Raw genomic sequence first — 18001 nt, forward strand, 5'->3', positions numbered from 1 at the left:
AGATAACCAATGAAGTCAAGCCCGTGCCAATTTTGAACCACCCCTTGATCAGAAATTCTGTGTGTGTGTTCAGGTGTGTGTGTTCAGGTGTGTTCAGGTACAACCATCAGGTCTCCCACCCTTCAGATCCTAAGAGAAAGTGGTCCCTAGGTATGCCTACTGTCACAACAGCGACCCCTTGCTGTGGAGTTGTGTCTGCTCTGTGGTTGGGCCAGACTTGGCACATGACGGGGGGGCGGGCGGGGAAGCACCAATCCAAACAGTGTCACGGTGAGCCACGAGGTTACCTCGAATTTCTGCAGCAGCCCACAGTTTTCTGCGTCAGCCACGGGGACACTATAATATTCGCCCTCCTCCTGATTGAGCAATTTGTACCTGGGACAGCGACGCAGACAGGGACACCGGGCGAGGGAAGAGAGAGGAGATGGAGGAAGGAGTGATGGGAAGGCGGAGGTGGAGTGGGAAGAAGAAGGAAAAGAGATGGGAGTAGAAATAAGAGAGATTTGAAGGGTTAGGCAGTTTTATATGGCAGAGCAAAAGATAGATAGATAGATAGATAGATAGGTAGATAGATAGGTAGGTAGATAGATAGATAGATAGATAGATAGATAGATAGATAGATAGATAGATAGATAGATAGATAGATAGATAGATAGATAGATAGATAGATAGATAGATAGATAGATAGATAGACAGAATAGATAGATAGATAGATAGATAGGATAGATAGATAGAAAATAGGATAGGATACGATAGATAGATAGATAGATAGATAGATAGATAGATAGATAGATAGATAGATAGATAGATAGAAGGATGACGGATGGGATGGATGGATGGATGGATAGGGATGGATAGGGATGGATGGATGGATGGATGGATGGATGGATGGATGGATGGATGGATGGATGGATGGATGGATGGATGGATGGATGGATGGATGGATGGATGGAGGGAGGGATGGATGGATGGAGGGAGGGAGGGAGAGAGGGAGAGAGGGAGAGAGGGAGAGAGGGAGAGAGGGAGAGAGGGAGAGAGGGAGAGAGGGAGAGAGGGAGAGATGAGAGATGATAGATGATAGGAGAGAGAGAGAGAGAGAGAGAGAGAGAGAGAGAGAGAGAGAGATGCAAACAGACGAAAACCCAGAGAGACGCAAAGACGCACGGAAAAAGAGAGAGAAAATGAGCTACGGGGGTTCCCTAAGCTGCCCCCTCATTCTCTTCCACCTTCATGTCTACACCCCCATTCCCACTTACCAGCCTTCCAGAGGGCCCTTGAAAAGCTCGGAGACCCCAAAGGACATGGCTCCCATGAAATCGTTGCGGGTCGTCCGGTCCCAGTCCCACACCTCGATGGAGAGACGCCGCTCCATGTCCCCCGGTTGCAGGTTGCTGAAGGGAGCAAAAGATAAAAATCCCATTAAAAAGGGGGGGATGGAGGAAGACCCCTTTTCCAGTTAAGCTCTTTGCTTGTGCAACTGTCAGACTTACAAAGTAAAAGTTTCATTCCACTCCGGATTGAGGGTAGATCGAACGGTCCGGGTTTTCTGCTTTGTGAAATTCTTCGGGTCGGGGATCAGCTTGAGTTTCACGTAGGGATCAGAGAGGCCATTGGGATCCATTGGGATCAAGTTCAGTGCTTCGCCAACTGATAAAGAAAGGAGAGGCACAGATATGAGCTTTGCACAAACGTATCGCAGGTTGTGCATCTTGTTTTACAATTTTATTCCTCCGTATCAGGCTTCCCCCAACACAGTGCTTGAGGGTCATGGATTCAAAGTGCAGGAAAAGAGATTCCACCTAAATTCCACCTAAAAAGAGATTCCACCTAGAGAGGTGTCGTGGCTAAGAGCAGGTGCAGTCTAATCTGGAGAACCGGGTTTGATTCCCCGCTCTGCCACTTGAGCTGTGGAGGCTTATCTGGTCAACCAGATTAGCTCGTGCACTCCAACACACACCAGCTGGGTGACCTTGGGCTAGTCACACTTCTTCGGAGCTCTCTCAGCCCCACCCACCTCACAGGGTGTTTGTTGAGGGGGAGGGCTGAGAAAGGAGATTGTCAGCCCCGCTGAGTCTCCTTACAGGAGAGAAAAGGGGGATATCAATCCAAACTCTTCTTCTTCTCCTGATGGCAAGGACTGTTCAACAGTAGAATATGCTCCATTCCTGCCGCGAGGCTCTGGCAGAGGTGCCAGTGAGGGTTGCCTCCTGACACTCCTCAGAGGGGGGTCCGGAGAGAGAAGTATCAGAGGTTAAGGACACCTTTTCCCTCTGCTCCTTTCCAGGAGTGCAACTTTTGGGGGGGCGGGGGGGGGGGCGGAAGGGCACAATTTCATCACTTGCCCTAGGGCCCATTTTCTCCTGGTATGCCCCTACTGCCAGCTGAGAACATGCTTCCTGCATCTGAAAAAGCATGCTCTACATTGCAAAAACTTATACCACAATAAATCTGGTAGATTCATGGTGCTACAAGATTCCTTTTTGTTTCTCCTTCAATTGACCCACAGGACTATTCAGTGTAAACACTGAAAGAGAGCAGAAGTAGGCTGGAAGGAGGTCTCCCGCACGCTGGGCCGAGGGAGGTTCTCCCGAGTTCTATTCCGCACCACCTGCTGACGGCCAGGAAAACTGCTGTGACTGCAAATTGCTACCCCCTTCATATGGGGTGGGTGGGTAAAGGAGATAGTAGAGGGGCAGTCGAGGAAATCCCTTGATATAAAAACAACAACAACAACCACACCAAGCAGTGGTTTTCTTCTCACCACCTACATGCTGGTTCTTGGAGGCAGAAAAAGAGAGCCAGAAAGAGTGCAGGGGAAGGTGTGAAAACAAGAGGCGGGGACGTCACATTCTGCTGCCGGGAATAGAACCCAGGCACCCTGGCTCCCAGCTGCTGCTAGCTCACTCAGTCCCACTCTCCACCCGGGCACAGCCAGGCAGGCTGATCCCAAGCTGGTGCTCGGCTCAAGTTCACCAGATTTTGTTTCCTCCTAAAGAGCCCCGGCATGCTGGATCTCAGACCTATCATTTGGGAGGAGGAGGAGGAGGAGGAGGAGGAGGAGGAGGAGGAGGAGGAGGAGGAGGAGGACGACGACGACGACGACGACGACCACGACCACGACCACGACCACGACCACGACCACGACAACGACGACGACAACTACTACTACTCTGGATTTATACCTCACCTTTCTCTCCTGTAAGGAGACACAAGGTGGCTTACAAGCTCCTTTCCCTTCCTCTCCCCACAGCAGACACCTTGGGAGGTAGGTGGGGCCAAGAGAGTCCTGAGAGAACTGTGACTGGCCCACGGTCACCCAGCAGGAATGCAGGAGTGTGGAAACACATCTGGTTCACCAGATAAGCCCCAGCCACTCAGGTGGAGGAGTGGGGAATCAAACCCGGTTCTCCAGATTAGAATCCACCTGCTGTTATCACTACACCACGCTGGAAGGAAGGAAGGAAGGAAGGAAGGAAGGAAGGAAGGAAGGAAGGAAGGAAGGAAGGAAGGAAGGAAGGAAGGAAGGAAGGAAGGAAGGAAGGAAGGAAGGAAGGAAGGAAGGATGGATGGATGGATGGATGGATGGATGGATGGATGGATGGATGGATGGATGGATGGATGGATGGATGGATGGATGGATGGATGGATGGATGGATGGATGGAAGGATGGATGGATGGATGGATGGATGGATGGATGGATGGATGGATGGATGGATGGATGGATGGATGGATGGATGGATGGATGGATGGATGGATGGATGGATGGATGGATGGATGGATGGATGGATGGATGGATGGATGGATGGCTTTGTATATAATGCTGGAATAAGGGTAGAGCTGTATAAATTTACAGTAAAAACAAACGTGCACCAAGATAGCTCCATACCTGAGCTAAATTCAACTGAATCTTGTGACCTGTATATATCAAGCAAATGTGATTGAATCATGCAAATAAAGCAACGAACCACACATTTGCATAATCTATTCACCCCCTTCCTGTGTTGATGAAGGCCCATAAAGAGCACTGAATTCCACCTCCAGGTCTCTGGAAATCCCACAGCGCCTCCGCCTCATTCTGTATTCCACCGATTGTCAAGTGTCACTTCTTTTTTTAAAAAAAAAATAACTACAACAACAATAATGAGGAACGCTGAAAGACAGACTTTTCCTGCTAGCAAGCTTCCCAGAAGCATCTAGCCGGCCACCGTGGGAAACCACATTTTAGATGAAACCTAGGCACAAGCCTGCAAGTTACTTCTGGCATTTTTAGGAGAGCATGGCTGTTTTCAGACAGGAGAGCGAAAGAATTCCCTTGCTAGGCCAGCAGAAGCAAAGGGCATTGGTACAGCAGCAGGAGGAGGAGGAGGAGGAGGAGGAGGAGGAGTTCGGATTTATATCCTACCTGTAAGGAGACTCCAGGTGGCTTACAAGCTCCTTTTCCTTCCTCTCCCCACAATTGACAGCTTGTGAGGCAGGTGGGGCTGAGAGAGTTCAGAGAGAGCTGTGACTAGCCCAAGGACACCCAGCAGGAATGTAGGAGTGCGGAAACACATCTGGTTCACCAGACAAGCCTCTGCCCCTCAGGTGGAGGAGTGGGGAATCAAACCCAGTTCTCCAGATTAGAATCCACCTGCTCTTAACCACTTCACCACACTGGTAGGAATGCCATCCATGCATGCCATTTACTGCACCAGCTTCTCTACTTCTCGCTGCTTCCCGATCTATAGTCAGCTCACAGAAGCTGAATTTAGCATCCTGAATACCTTGTGTGCGAGTAAAGTGTTGTCAAGCACAGCTGACCTCTGGCGACCCCGGCAAGGGACATTCAAGGCAAGTGAGAAGCAGAGGTGGTTTGTCATGACCTGCCTTTGCAGAGTCTTCCTTGGAAGTCTCCCATCCAAGTGCCAACCCTGCAGCAGTGGCATAGTGGTTAAGAGCAGGTGCACTCTAATCTGGAGGAACCGGGTTTGATTCCCCGCTCTGCCACTTGAGCTGTGGAGGCTTATCTGGGGAATTCAGATTAGCCTGTGCACTCCAACACATGCCAGCTGGGTGACCTTGGGCTAGTCTCAGTTCTTCGGAGCTCTCTCAGCCCCACCTACCTCACAGGGTGTTTGTTGTGAGAGGGGAAGGGAAAGGAGTTTGTAAGACACTATGAGTCTCCTTACAGGAGAGAAAAGAGGGATATAAATCCAACTTTTCTTCTTCTTCTTAGCTTTCAAGATCTAGCAAGATTAGCAATACCTCGCAGCCTTCCCGCCCCCTGAATAATTCAGCTTTCATTTAAAAAACAAAAACAAAAGTGTAGTCTTCATGAAGTCAAGTTTCCGTTAGTGGCACTTCAGTCACTGAGTATGATTTTCTGCCACCTCTGGGCTCTGCTCAGCTGCCCCCACGATTAGCAACTGCAGCAGAATAAATTATACAAAGGATAAGCAAATAATTGCAGAATTGCTCAATGTGCACAGTTAATTCAAATTCCAAATGCTGGCGTTGGCCGGAGAATAATTTGGATTTACTTTTTTAAAAATAAAAAAGTGGATATGTGTAACTGTGCCCGACAGTTTGGTGTAATGAAGGAGTTTAATGACGATGTTCACATTTATCTAGTGCATTCAAGTGTTCAAAGTGCTTCACGCACATTATCTTTTTGTAAGGAGCGCAGCAATCCTGTAAGGTAGGCCAATATTATTACCCTCATATTGCAAACTGGTGTCTAAGGCTGAGAGAGAGAGAGAGAGAAAGAGAGAAAGAGAGAAAGAGAGAAAGAGAGAAAGAGAGAAAGAGAGAAAGAGAGAGAGAGCAGTTTTTCTAGGGCCCCTTCCGCACGTGCAGAATAATGCACTTTCAATCCACTTTCACAATTGTTTGCAAGTGGATTTTGCTATTCCGCACAGTAAAATCCAGCTGCAAAGAACCAGGGGGCATACATTGAAAACGCTGGGGGGAAGAATTAAGACTAATAAAAGGAAACATTTTTTTCACGCAATGTGTGATTGGTGTTTGGAATATGCTGCCACAGGAGGTGGTGATGGCCACTAAGCTGGATAGCTTTAAAAAGGGCTTGGACAGATTTATGGAGGAGAAGTCGATCTATGGCTACTAATCTTGATCCTCCTTGATCTGAGATTGCAAATGCCTTAGCAGACCACGTACTCGGGAGCAGCAGCAGCAGCAGCAGCAGCAGCAGAAGGCTTTCACATCCTGCATGTGAGCTCCCAAAGGCATCTGGTGGGCCACTGCGAGAAGCAGAGTGCTGGACTAGATGGACTCTGGTCTGATCCAGCTGGCTTGCTCTTATGTTCTTATGTTCTTAAAGTGCATTAAACATGGATTAAATATGCATTATTCTGTATGTGCGGAAGGGGCCTAGGGCTACAGCAGGGGTGAGATCTGAATGAAGGACTTCTTGATTCATGACTATCTTTGAGCACAAACAGAATGAAGATCAGGTCTCCATACAACACATTCACGCCCCCAATTTGAATTGGAGCCCTGCAGGTGGGAGATCAGAGCATTAACCCTTCAACCCCCGTTCCTTTTTGCCGGTTGAAACCAGGCAATCCTGTGATTGCCATTTTAAAGGGGGAAAGAGGCATCTTGTAATAACCCCCCCCCCCTTAAAAACATTAAGAACAAGTGGAGCTAATCTAGTTCGAATTTGCAAAACTGAATGGGGGTTGAAGTGTTTCCTTTTATCCCCAAAATCTGGAGCTGTGCACATTTGCAAGCTGACAGACAGATGGAGATCGGTGACCGTTCTCAGAGCGTAAGCTGCGTTGTCTGCAATAGAACAGGTAGATTCGAGTCCAGTAGCACCGTAGGAAAAAAAAAGGAGACCCTCCCAGGCTTGTACCCTTCCTCTTTTCCCCGTCTTACTAGTCACGCGGATCTCGTCGCTCCCGAACGTCTCGATGTTGAGTTTCAGGCGCCCCCGACGTTCCGTGTGGTCCACACCACACAGGCTGGGCACGCAGTGGACACAGCGCTTGTGCACGTTCATCTCGCAGCCTGCAGGGGGCGACAGAGGTGGGCCAGCCAATTAGGACCAACCGTCCCCAGAGTAGACAGCCTCTGTGCTCTCCTATTCCCCACGCAGCCCTCTGCAACTTCATTCCACACACTAAGAGAAGTTATGTTTGTGCCAGGACTGTCAGCCTCCAGGTGGTGGGGCTGGTGATCTTCCAGGATCCCAACCGATCTCCAGTTGAGTTCCCCCGTGGAAAAATGGCTCTTTTTGGAGAGTTGACTCTATGCTGAGATTCCTCCCTTCTCCAAAACCCAGGCTTCACCGCCAAAGTTCCAGATATGTCCCAAGCAGGAGTTGGCAACCCCAGGCAGAGACTCTTGGGTCATTTTCACCATCACTGCTTGGTCCTCACCCCCACGCTTGTGACATTTAGCAGTCCCAAATGTGCCATGAGTTTCCATCAACCACCTCTATTTCACTGTCCACTGAATGGAGCGGACTTTGTTCAGTGGGGCTTACTGCTAGGTATGTGTGCGCACAGGACTGCGATCGTGGTCTTTTACGTGTGCTGCAAGAGGCGACAAAGCTTCAAGCGGTCGTGGTGGTTACTTACAGGTACATTTCATGCCCTGGTGCACCAGCCCGTAGAGGAGTGAGCCACAGTGATCGCAAAAGGTCGGGCTGCTGTAACTGTGGATCTTGAACTTATGCTTGCTCCGGGGATCCTGTAAAAGGGGGAATCCAGACCAAAACATAATCAGTACAAACGGGACAGAAAACATGCTCCTCTAAGTCTAACGTGCAAACCCACATGGATCTTGTCCCGTCTCCTATGTTCACTCTCCATTTCTGGAGGATTAATTTGAGCTTTCTAGAGCAGTGTTCCCAGGGCCTTTCCCCACTTACCTTAAGCCCCGCGCTACTCTCCTCAAGTAGCACGGGGTCCCCCAGCACTCCCCACGACAGGGGCAGTGACAGCGCAGCCGCCCCGACGCTGCCGCTGTCGCGCCCCCTCAGCGCGCGGCATCCCTGCCGCTCTTGTAAACAGTGCCTTTTGATGACCCCGTGTCGTGGGGACGCCCGGGTGCGCACCAGGGATCGTGAGAGCAGCGCGCGGCATAGGAAGGATCGTGGAGAGTGGGGAAAGGCCCTGGGATGAGTGTACCCCCAGCAGTATGAGCCAGAGAATTAAGGGGTCTGTGAAAAAAAATACATAATGGGTTTGCTAATTTGGGGATGCAATTTTAGAGAAATGGGGTGCCAACGAGCACGTGAGTGAAAAAAAGGTTGAGGATTCTAGGATTCTCAGCACTCTACCTCTATATTTTAGCCCATGAATGCAAGAACATATACAAACCAAGAAGCGTGTGGAAATCAAAGGTGCAGCTGGTTCCAACTATGAATTTCCAATTAATGCACAGTCTCAAGTCCGACTGTCAGTGTTCACAAAGGGTACGCTAATACAAGTAGACGCTGCTCCTGAATTATCAGGGAGCCAGGTGGGAGTGCATTTACCAAAATGAATGTGGCCACTGTCAGCCAAGCTTATGGGATATTTGTGTGCATGCAATAAGGTCTAGCACAGGTGTCAAACTCATGGCCCTCCAGATGTTATGGACTACAGTTCCCATCATCCCCTGCCAGCATCAGGCTGGCAGGGGATAATAGGAACTGTAGTCCATAACATCTGGAGGGCCACGAGTTTGACACCTATGGAAGGGACAAACTAGATGGAACAGCATCCTCATAGCCACCATGAGGATGATAATGCCATTTGAAAGTAATTTATATATGCCAATAAAGGCCTTACTTACTTACAAAGTAATTTAAAAATGCCAGAAGAATAATAATAAGAGGAGCAGTTCGGATTTATACCCACCTTTCTCTCCTGCAAGGAGACTCAAGGTGGCCTACAAGCTCCTTTCCCTTCCTCTCCCCACAAAAGACACCTTGAGTAGGTGGGGCTGAGAGAGTTCACTGTGATTAGCCCAAGGTCACCCAGCGAAAAAGTAGGAGTGCGGAAACACATCTGGTTCACCAGATAAGCCTCTGCCACTCAGGTGGAGGAGTGGGGAATCAAACCCGGTTCTCCAGATTAGAATCCACCTGCTCTTAACCACTACAGCATCCTGGCTTGATTTGATTAGGCTCGTGTGGTGAGCTGAGGTGTTTTTGTACCCCCACTTTATCAAGTACCAAAACAGCCATGCCTGTGGCTGTTCCAGCCCTTGAAAAGACACGGGGGAAACATGAGACCCCCACGCTATAGGTCTGACCAGTATCGGGATCACATGGCATTTTAAAACGACTTTCAAATGGCAGTGGCTTCTTTGTGTAAGCCACGAGGATGCTGGCAAGTCTAGTTTGGCCCTAGAAGTACAAATCTCTGTGCACATGTATCCAAGTCTGCCCGGGGGGATGTAATTCTGTGCACGCAGTAGTGCAAAAAATATACTCAATATTAGGAGCAAAAATGAGGCCGCAGCAACATGAAAACAGATAGAAATGTAAAAGAGCTCGTGAGTTTGGATAAAAGGAGATTTTGGTCTTGCGTGCGTGCAGTACTGTTGTTGTCTGCGTCAAATGGACGCTCTTGTCACATGCTTGTGAAGCTGTGCAGTGCCCACATCTAAAAGTTGTGTAACTTGGTGCACGAACAATTAATTGTGTGTGTGATAAAAGGATTGGGGCAGACAAGACAATCCTCCCTTCCTCTTTCATTCCTTCTACAGGATTCCAGGCCAAGGACATTGGAAATGGGACAGCGGTCCCTCTATCACTGTATAAATAGCAAGGAAACCGGGACGCTCACCTGCAAGGGTGGTGAGACCTGAAGTCCTGGCTCCTAAATGCTCCCCACCCCCACCCCCCTCTGCCCATTAGAGCCACACATGCCCCTTCAAGAAGGCACGGACCCGGAGGCGGTGGAGGGGCCACTTACATCTGTCTGCGGTCCTTTCCCAGCTCCTGGACACTCAAAGGTGACAAATTCGTGGCATCTCTTGTGTAAGACAAAGCTGCATACTGAAGTAGAACAGAGGAAAGGTAGGGAGAGAGCATGTTAAGAGAAGAAAAATGACGGAGATTAAAAAGGAACCAGGAGGAGGAGGAGGAGGAGGAGGAGGAGGAGGAAGAGGAAGAGGAAGAGGAAGAGGAAGAGGAAGTAGTAGTAGTAGTAGTAGTAGTAGTAGTAGTAGTAGTAGTAGTAGTAGTAGTAGTAGTAGTTTGGATTTATATCCCCCCCCTTCTCTCAAACCCGGTTCTCCAGAATGGTGCGCACCTGCTCTTAACCACTACACCACGCTGGCTCTGTGTGTACAGATATAGTAGGCAAGGGAGAAGTGGGAAAGTGAAAAACAGGGGAAGAAAGGAAGAACATGGAGGAAAAGAAATAAATATTAGGCATTATTTACTGGAAAGAACTGGGCTCGGACCACCTCTGCCTCAGACCTCTGGTAGCCCAAGACAGACAATCATACCTGGGTACTCCATGTTCAATAATCAGGAGTAACTACAGTGGAACCTCGGTTTTCGTCATCAATTCATCTGGGGAACCCTGGCGAAAACTGAAAACGACGAAAACCCGAGGCTCCCATTGACAAGGATTGGAGCAGCAGGGGGTCGCCAGTTTTTGCTGCAATTTTAGCACACGCACGCTGGCGAAAATCAACAAAAAGCGAAGCAGACGGCGAAAACCGAGGTAAGATTTTCGCCAAAAGAATCGGCGAAAACCGAATCCAACGAAATCCGAAGGTGACGAAAACCGAGGTTCCACTGTATAAGTAACTTTATTTGGCAGGGTACGAAACCAAGAATTAAATATAAAAATATTCAGGATGCGAAGAAGAGAGCGGGTTTCTGGTTGCCAAATTTAAAGCTGCCACAGTGGTATGGATAAGGGAATGGGTGATGTTAAAGAACAGCAGGATTTGGGATCTAGAGTAAGGTGACCAGATTTTTACTATTGAAAAGCGCTCCTCCTGCGCTGCCGCGCTGTTTCCTGACGGGGAGCGCTGCCGCAAAAGGCAGTGTGCTCCTGCGGCCGCGTGCGCGCTGCCGCACTGCCTTCTGGGGCGCTTCCCTGTTTCAGCGCGCACGCGGCCACAGGAGCACATTGCCTAATCGGGACAATGTCAAAGCCCGGCAGGACGCGGGACACATTACGCAAAAGCGTGAGTGTCCCGCGAAAATCGGGACGGCTGGTCACCTTAATCTAGAGGGTTTTGACAGAAGATTTGGAAGGCATGCATATTTGCGATATGATAAGGGGAAATGTATAAAGACTTTTCTAATCATTATGTTAGAAGAAGTCTTTTGTGGATCTGGTCAAAATATAAAACGTTTATAGCAAGTGTAACTCCATTACGGTGGTCCCCAGCAGAAGCTTTTACAAGAAAATATGTAAATATGCAAGAAAACTTCTGAACTTCCAACCTGACAATTGTGAACTTCAACCTATGAGCAATCTAAAAGAAATAGTTAAAAACTGGTTCCATGAATATCAACTTTTAGATACATTTAGAGCTGATCATAAAAAAAATACAGGTTTTACCACACAAATAAGAGTTTGAATGTAATCCATGTACAAATGATGATAAACTTATTACTAAAATGTATAAGATGTTATTGAAATGGAATACAGAAGATGAGTTGGTCACATCTGTTATGATTAAATGGGACAGAAATGTTGGTAACATTCAGATGGAACAGTGGGAGAAACCGTGAAAGAAAGATTTAAAGTTCACAGCATGTTATAGCTTGAAAGAAAATTATTATAAAATGATATACAGATGGTATTTGATGCCAATTTTTTTTTGGCAAAGATGTATAAAGGTATGTCTGATAAGTGTTGGAAATGCCAGCAGCAAGATGGGTCTTTTTTATACGTGGTGAATCTGGAAAGAAGCTAAATCCTTCTGGGACATGATATTAAAAGAAATACAACAGAATCTGAAGACAACATCTGAGAAGAAACCAGAGGCTTTTCTGTCGGGACTCATGGGAGAAGATATTCCAAATCAATACAGAACACTCTTTATGTATTTGATTACTGTAGCAAGGTCTCTGTATGCACAAAAATGGAGAGATAATAAAATACCAGCAAAGAAAGACTGTATTCTGAAAGTCACAGAATATGCAGAAATGGCAAAACTGATGTCTCTATTCAGGGACAATAATATGGACAACGTTTTAGAAAACTGGAAACCTTTCATAGAATACCTTTCAAAAACCTTTTCAAATAGAGAAGAAGTAACGGGATCTGACAGCTAAAAGACAACAGCAGAGAATATTCGTAAAACAAAAACTAAATGAACTCCCCCCCTTTTTTTTAAAATCGTATGCATGAATCTAGAGTTAATTTTCAATCAAAGAAGAGAGAGCTGGAAGTCATCGTAATTGTACTATCTTTTAATGTGTTTTTTTTCTTTGCTATTTGTTTGTTATTGTTGGTGATTGTGCAGCAGTGTGTTTTTTATGTGAGAAAATAAAAAATATATATTATTAAAGAAGAATCTGGAGTAACTACCACCCATTCTTTTCCTTACTCACTTTCTGCGTCCTCTCGTTCTAAACCTGCCACAAAATGGTAAAGCAGGGGTGGGGGTGAAGGGATGCCTACACTTTGAACCATCTGGATGCCACAGTGACTGTCGATCCTGGGCACGAACCTGGGCTACCAATTTATGTCTTCTCACCCCCACCCCAAGCAGCCGGACTTCACAGAATGGGATTCCTCAGGACGGAGAGAAGGGGACCCATCCATGAGGGAGGGTTGAGGGGGGGTGACTTTGCTCTCCTCTCCCTTCTCCTTTTTCCCTCCTGCCTTCAGCATCTCCAGGCCTGAGATTTGGAAGATGGATCTCCATGGCAACAGGCGGGGGACGAATCCATAAGTACCCAGCACAGCGGGGGAGGGGATAGGACCGAGTGGGAGGGGCAGGGGAGGTTTGGCTCAGGCATCCTCGGAAAGAACCCCGGAGTCCTGGCACTGAGCATCTGTAGTTTGCTTGAATCAGTTTTTTTTCATGCGTTTCCCTTCTCACACCCCTCCAAGGAAAGGGTCACACCCTCCAGCATATCCTTCTGTTACCTGCTAGATTAAAGTCCTCTTCTGGAAAACCCAGAAGAAGTCCTGCTTCCTACCCGCTCCCCTAGTAAGGTGACCAGTTCTGGCACCGGCCTTTCATGCCACCGTAATTAGCTGGTGATGCCATCTCTCCTGGGGGGTTGGCCAGCTTCTCCACCCCCCCTCGCAGCTTTGCCTTCAGCAAGCTGCTCGGTCGGCAGAAATTAACAGGTGACATTTTTCAGGAGATAAACATCGTTGCCGACTGACGGCGGCCCGCAAAGCGGTTGTTAAGAGCGCAGCATCCGATGCCAGGTTTTGGCAACCCTCTTTCTCTCCACGCCTGCCAAAAGAGTCGGTTGATTACGTCTGCAGGGACACAAACAGCAGGCCAAGAACGTGGGGTTGTTTTTTGTTTTGTTTTCCTGGCCAGTTGGCAAAAACGACTCCCCAATCTCTCTCCCTTGCTCAGTCACTTCTGGAAATGTCTATGGGTTCCTATGGCAACGGATCTGCCAACTGAGCCTTTACCCTGCGTGAGCCGTGGTCCAGCGTGTGCAAGAGAAATCTCATGTGAAGGGACTGAGGTGGGGGGGGCGGCGGGAGGATATTTACAACACCTGGGGGAAGCATCTAAGCATGCAGTTGGATACATCTGAACATGCATGGTCTGGGACTCCTGGGTTCTCCAGGATAGAAGAGGGACCTGAGAAGTTAGGACACGCAGTGGGCGGGTGGGACAAGAATTCTCAGGTTGAAGGACGCGCAGCAGGGAACAGGTGAATATGAACTGGGACAGCAGTTGATTGGCAGGTGTGGATAGAACTGGAGAGAGAAGAGAGGTTGCTTAGCGATCTCTATGGCAGCCGATATTGTGGTCTCTTAGCAACGAGCAGGTCTGGACACAGATCGCTGAGGATGTGTTTCCCAGAACGTAATAAAGTTGGAGAGGGAGGGGGAGACCCTGGCCTTACCAGCTGCCCGTTGGAAACTTACAGCAGCTCTGTGTGTGTGTGTGTGTGTGTGTGTGTGTGTGTGTGTGTGTGTGTGTGTGTGTGTGTGTGTGTGTGAGAGAGAGAGAGAGAGAGAGAGAGAGTATAAGAAGGCAAGCAAGAAAGCAAGCAAAGGGAGGGAGGGAGGGAGGGAGGAAGGGAGGAAGGAAGGAAGGGAGGGAGGGAGGGAGGGAGGGAGGGAGGGAGGTTTGGACATATACACCACCTTTCTCCTCTGTAAGGAGACTCAAGGCGGCTTACAAGCTCCCTTCCTCTCCCCAGAACAGACACCTGGTGAGGTAGGTGGAGCTGAGAGAGTTCAGAGAGAACTGTGACTAGCCCAAAGTCACCCAGTAGGAATGTAGGAGTGCAGAAAGACTTCTGGTTCACCAGATAAGCCTCTGCCACTCAGGTGGAGGAGTGGGGAATCAAACTCGGTTCTCCAGATTAGAATCCACCTGCTCTTAACCACTATACCACGCTGGCTCTCAAAGAAAGAGAATACTGTTGCAAGGGGCTAGGGGCATGCCAATACCTCTCCAGGTATATAAACGTGTAAGTGTCAACTTGCAAGCAAGAATCTTCTGAAGTACAACTCAAGAAAGAAGGGATTTCCCAAGAGAGTATGCACCTGCTCCAACAATGTAAACATGCAGATGTGACCAAACGTATATTTGCCAGAGAAGGTCTTCATGCAGGCCTGGATGTGCGTAAGACAGAACAGTGTGTATGCAAGAGCGAGGAATACATGATAGAGAGAGCCCATGCTTGTGTCTACATCTCTCTCTCTCTCTCTCTCTCTCTCTCTCTCTCTCTCTCTGTGTGTGTGTGTGTGTGTGTGTGTGTGTGTGTGTGTGTGTGTGTGTGTGTGTGTGTGATGACAACTGTGAGAGGTTCAGCACAAGGAGTGTGTAAATAAGGGGCAAAATAAGTATAGTTCCTCTCCCTACACACACTTATTTTCCCTCTTTCAAAGGCGACCATGGAGACTACAGTCTCCTGCGAGGACCAACAGGAGGGGAGTGCTTCGCAACCGTTTCCCTTCTCTTAGCTTTTCTGCTGACATACAAATCCACTGGGGTACTTTTCTCTAAAGGGGGTAAAGCAGTACCTTTATCTCTTCCCCCTTAAAGAGAAAAGCAACTTGTGGGGAGCAAGGGGGAAAGGATGAGAAGACCCTATACCCGATCCTTTGCAAACATTCCTTACAACACCCCTCCCATCTCCTGACGGGCTTCAAAAGACTCAAAGATCTCAACGGCTATGCCTTTGTGACAAAGGGAACTTTGACTCTCAAAAGCTTATATCCTCAAACTCTGGTCGGTCTCTAAGGTGCCTCTGGACTCAGTTCTGTTCTTCCCTCATCCACTGTTTCACAGAAGCTCACAGCCTCCATCGCTAACATCTAGGAAAGAGAAAAATAACAACTTCCCAAGATGACGCTATCAGAGACGCTCCATAAATTGCAGTTTCACAAACACACATCCATTTCCACGGGAGAATAAAGTGTAGCATTTTGTAGGGGCGGGGCGTTCTGCAGGAACAAACAATTCAGGTAGTTACATGTGCTGGATGCTCAGTTTGTTTCATAAGAGTGGGAGGAAAAATGCTTTTTGCAGCAGTACAAGTCAGTCTTCCATTACTATTTGCTTTTGGAATGCCCAAAATGTAAAGGGGGAAACACATGTCTCCAGACATGCCTGGGATACATGCTGAGAGCCACGGTCAATCAAGTGTGCCCCACAACTTGAGGAGGAGGAGGAGGAGGAGGAGGAGGAGGAGGAGGAGGAGGAGAAGAAGAAGAAGAAGATGGAGAAGAAGAAGAAGAAGAAGAAGAAGAAGAAGAAGAAGAAGGAGAAAAAGGAGAAGAAGAAGAAGAAGAGGGGGAAGAAGAAGGAGAAGAAAGAAAGAAGGAGAAGAAGAAGAAGAAGAAGAAGAAAGAAGAAAAAAGAAGAAGGAGGAGGAGGAGGAGGAGGAGGAGGAGGAGGAGGAGGAGGAGGAGGAGGAGGAGGGAGGAAGAGGAAGAGGAAGACGAAGAGGAAGAGAGGAGGAGGAGGAGGAAGAAGAGGCAGGAATAGGCAGAGGAGGAGGAGGAGGAGGAAGGGAGTTTGAATTTATATCCCCCCTTTCTCTCCTGCAAGGAGACTCAAAGGGGCTTACAATCTCTTTTCCCTTCCCCCCCCCCCGCCCCCACAACAAATACCCTGTGATGGGGGTGGGGTGGAGACAGCTCCAAAGAACTGTGACTAGCTCAAGGTCACCCAGTTGCCATGTTGGAGTGCACAGTCTAATCTGGATCACCAGATAAGCCTCCACAGCTCAAGTGGAAGAGGGGAATCAAACCCGGTGCTCTTAACTACTGCTCTTAACCACTGCACCACGCTGTGCTCTCAAGTAGAAGTAGGGCATAACGTTGCACGCGTGGTACACAAATTCTTCTGCATTAACAAGCACATATTTAACAATAATTCTTAAGAATGCCGTCAGGTGGACTGTGTAAATAAAATAGATTGGGAGGGAATGGTCAGGTGAGTGTGAGCAGGTGCAAAAGAGAAGGTAAATCTGGAAAGATGTGCCAGGTACACAGGTAGCTAAAGATGCTGAAGTGTATATGAAATGCAAGGGAAAGAAGAGAGAGATTTCACAGCCCTAAAATAGATGAAAGAATCTAGTTCAGCGAAACAATAAACTTGGCTCAGGGGCCGATTGTGTGAACTGCCTGATTAAGAAGGGAATTAGGGAGATTAGAAGCAATCTTTCCCAGCCCCCCTGAACAACCCAGCTTTCCTCCAAAGAACCCAAGAGGCCTGAACTCCAGCTTTACTCCAGCCATCTCTGAAGTAACTCATCTGTTGTAATTCTTCTCTAAGGTGGCCAGCTCGTGAATACTCCATCATAAAGAAGAAGAAGTAGAAGAAGAAGGAGGAGGAGGAGGAGGAGGAGGAGGAGGAGGAGGAGGAGGAGTTTGGATTTATATCCCCCTTTCTCTCCTGCAGGAGACTCCAAGGGGCTTACAATCCCCTTGCCTTCCCCCTCACAACAAACACCCTGTGAGGTAGGTGGGGCTGAGAGAGCTCCGAGAAGCTGTGACTAGCCCAAGGTCACCCAGCTGGCGTGTGTGGGAGTGTACAGGCTATTCTGAATTCCCCAGATAAGCCTCCACAGCTCAAAGTGGCAGAGCTGGGAATCAAACCCGGTTCCTCCAGATTAGATACATGAGCTCTTAGCCTCCTATGCCACTGCTGCTCCTCTAAAGGGCCCTTTTCACAGCAATGCATAGTTGACTGCATTTAGCTCCTCTCCCCTCCCTCTCCCTGGTCCCTTCCGCACATGCAGAATAATGCACTTTCAATCCACTTTCAATTCACTTTGCAGCTGGAGTTTACTGTGCGGAAGAGCAAAATCCACTTGCAAACAATTGTGAGAGTGGATTGAAAGTGCATTATTCTGTGTTGCCACTTTCTTTGAAAGGCACAAGAGCAGGCCAAGCGGAGTGTTTCTGAGTCAGCTGGCAGCCCAGGAGTCCTGACACACACCAACAGTGTCCTTGTTCCTGGTCCATTGTCACCCTTTCATTAATTTTATCTGGATCATGATAACCCTCTCTTCTTTTTAACAATACCGTTCTCTTCTTAACAATACAGTTCTCTTCTCCTCCATTCTTAACAATACCGTTCTCTTCTCCTCCATTCTTAACAATACTGTTCTTTTCTCCTCCATTCTTAACAATACCGTTCTTTTCTCCTCCATTCTTAACAATACCGTTTTCTTCTCCTCCATTCTTAACAATACCGTTCTCTTCTCCTCCATTCTTAACAATACCGTTCTCTTCTCCTCCATTCTTAACAATACCGTTCTCTTCTCCTCCATTCCTCGAGACTGGCTGTGTAACTTTAAAAGCCATATAACCAACAGAAATCCCATGGGTGTAGTTTCCCCGTCTCTTGCTTAGGAAAAAGTCACACTTGCTGA

General features: G+C 48.0%; 1 protein-coding gene across 1 annotated transcript in view; it reads right to left on the reverse strand.

Annotated features, from left to right (window-relative positions):
* PRKCG (protein kinase C gamma) overlaps positions 1 to 18001 on the reverse strand; it is a 58260-nt gene that overhangs the window by 21387 nt on the left and 18872 nt on the right. Inside the window, exons 3-8 of the mRNA XM_048517058.1 lie at positions 9912 to 9994; positions 7584 to 7695; positions 6880 to 7011; positions 1491 to 1647; positions 1257 to 1391; positions 288 to 375 (exon numbers count right to left, since the gene is read on the reverse strand). Of these exons, the coding sequence (XP_048373015.1) occupies positions 288 to 375; positions 1257 to 1391; positions 1491 to 1647; positions 6880 to 7011; positions 7584 to 7695; positions 9912 to 9994 (707 nt within the window). The remainder of the gene's footprint in view (positions 1 to 287; positions 376 to 1256; positions 1392 to 1490; positions 1648 to 6879; positions 7012 to 7583; positions 7696 to 9911; positions 9995 to 18001) is intronic.

Source organism: Sphaerodactylus townsendi, linkage group LG15, assembly GCF_021028975.2.
Source record: "Sphaerodactylus townsendi isolate TG3544 linkage group LG15, MPM_Stown_v2.3, whole genome shotgun sequence".
Lineage (NCBI taxonomy): Eukaryota > Metazoa > Chordata > Lepidosauria > Squamata > Sphaerodactylidae > Sphaerodactylus > Sphaerodactylus townsendi.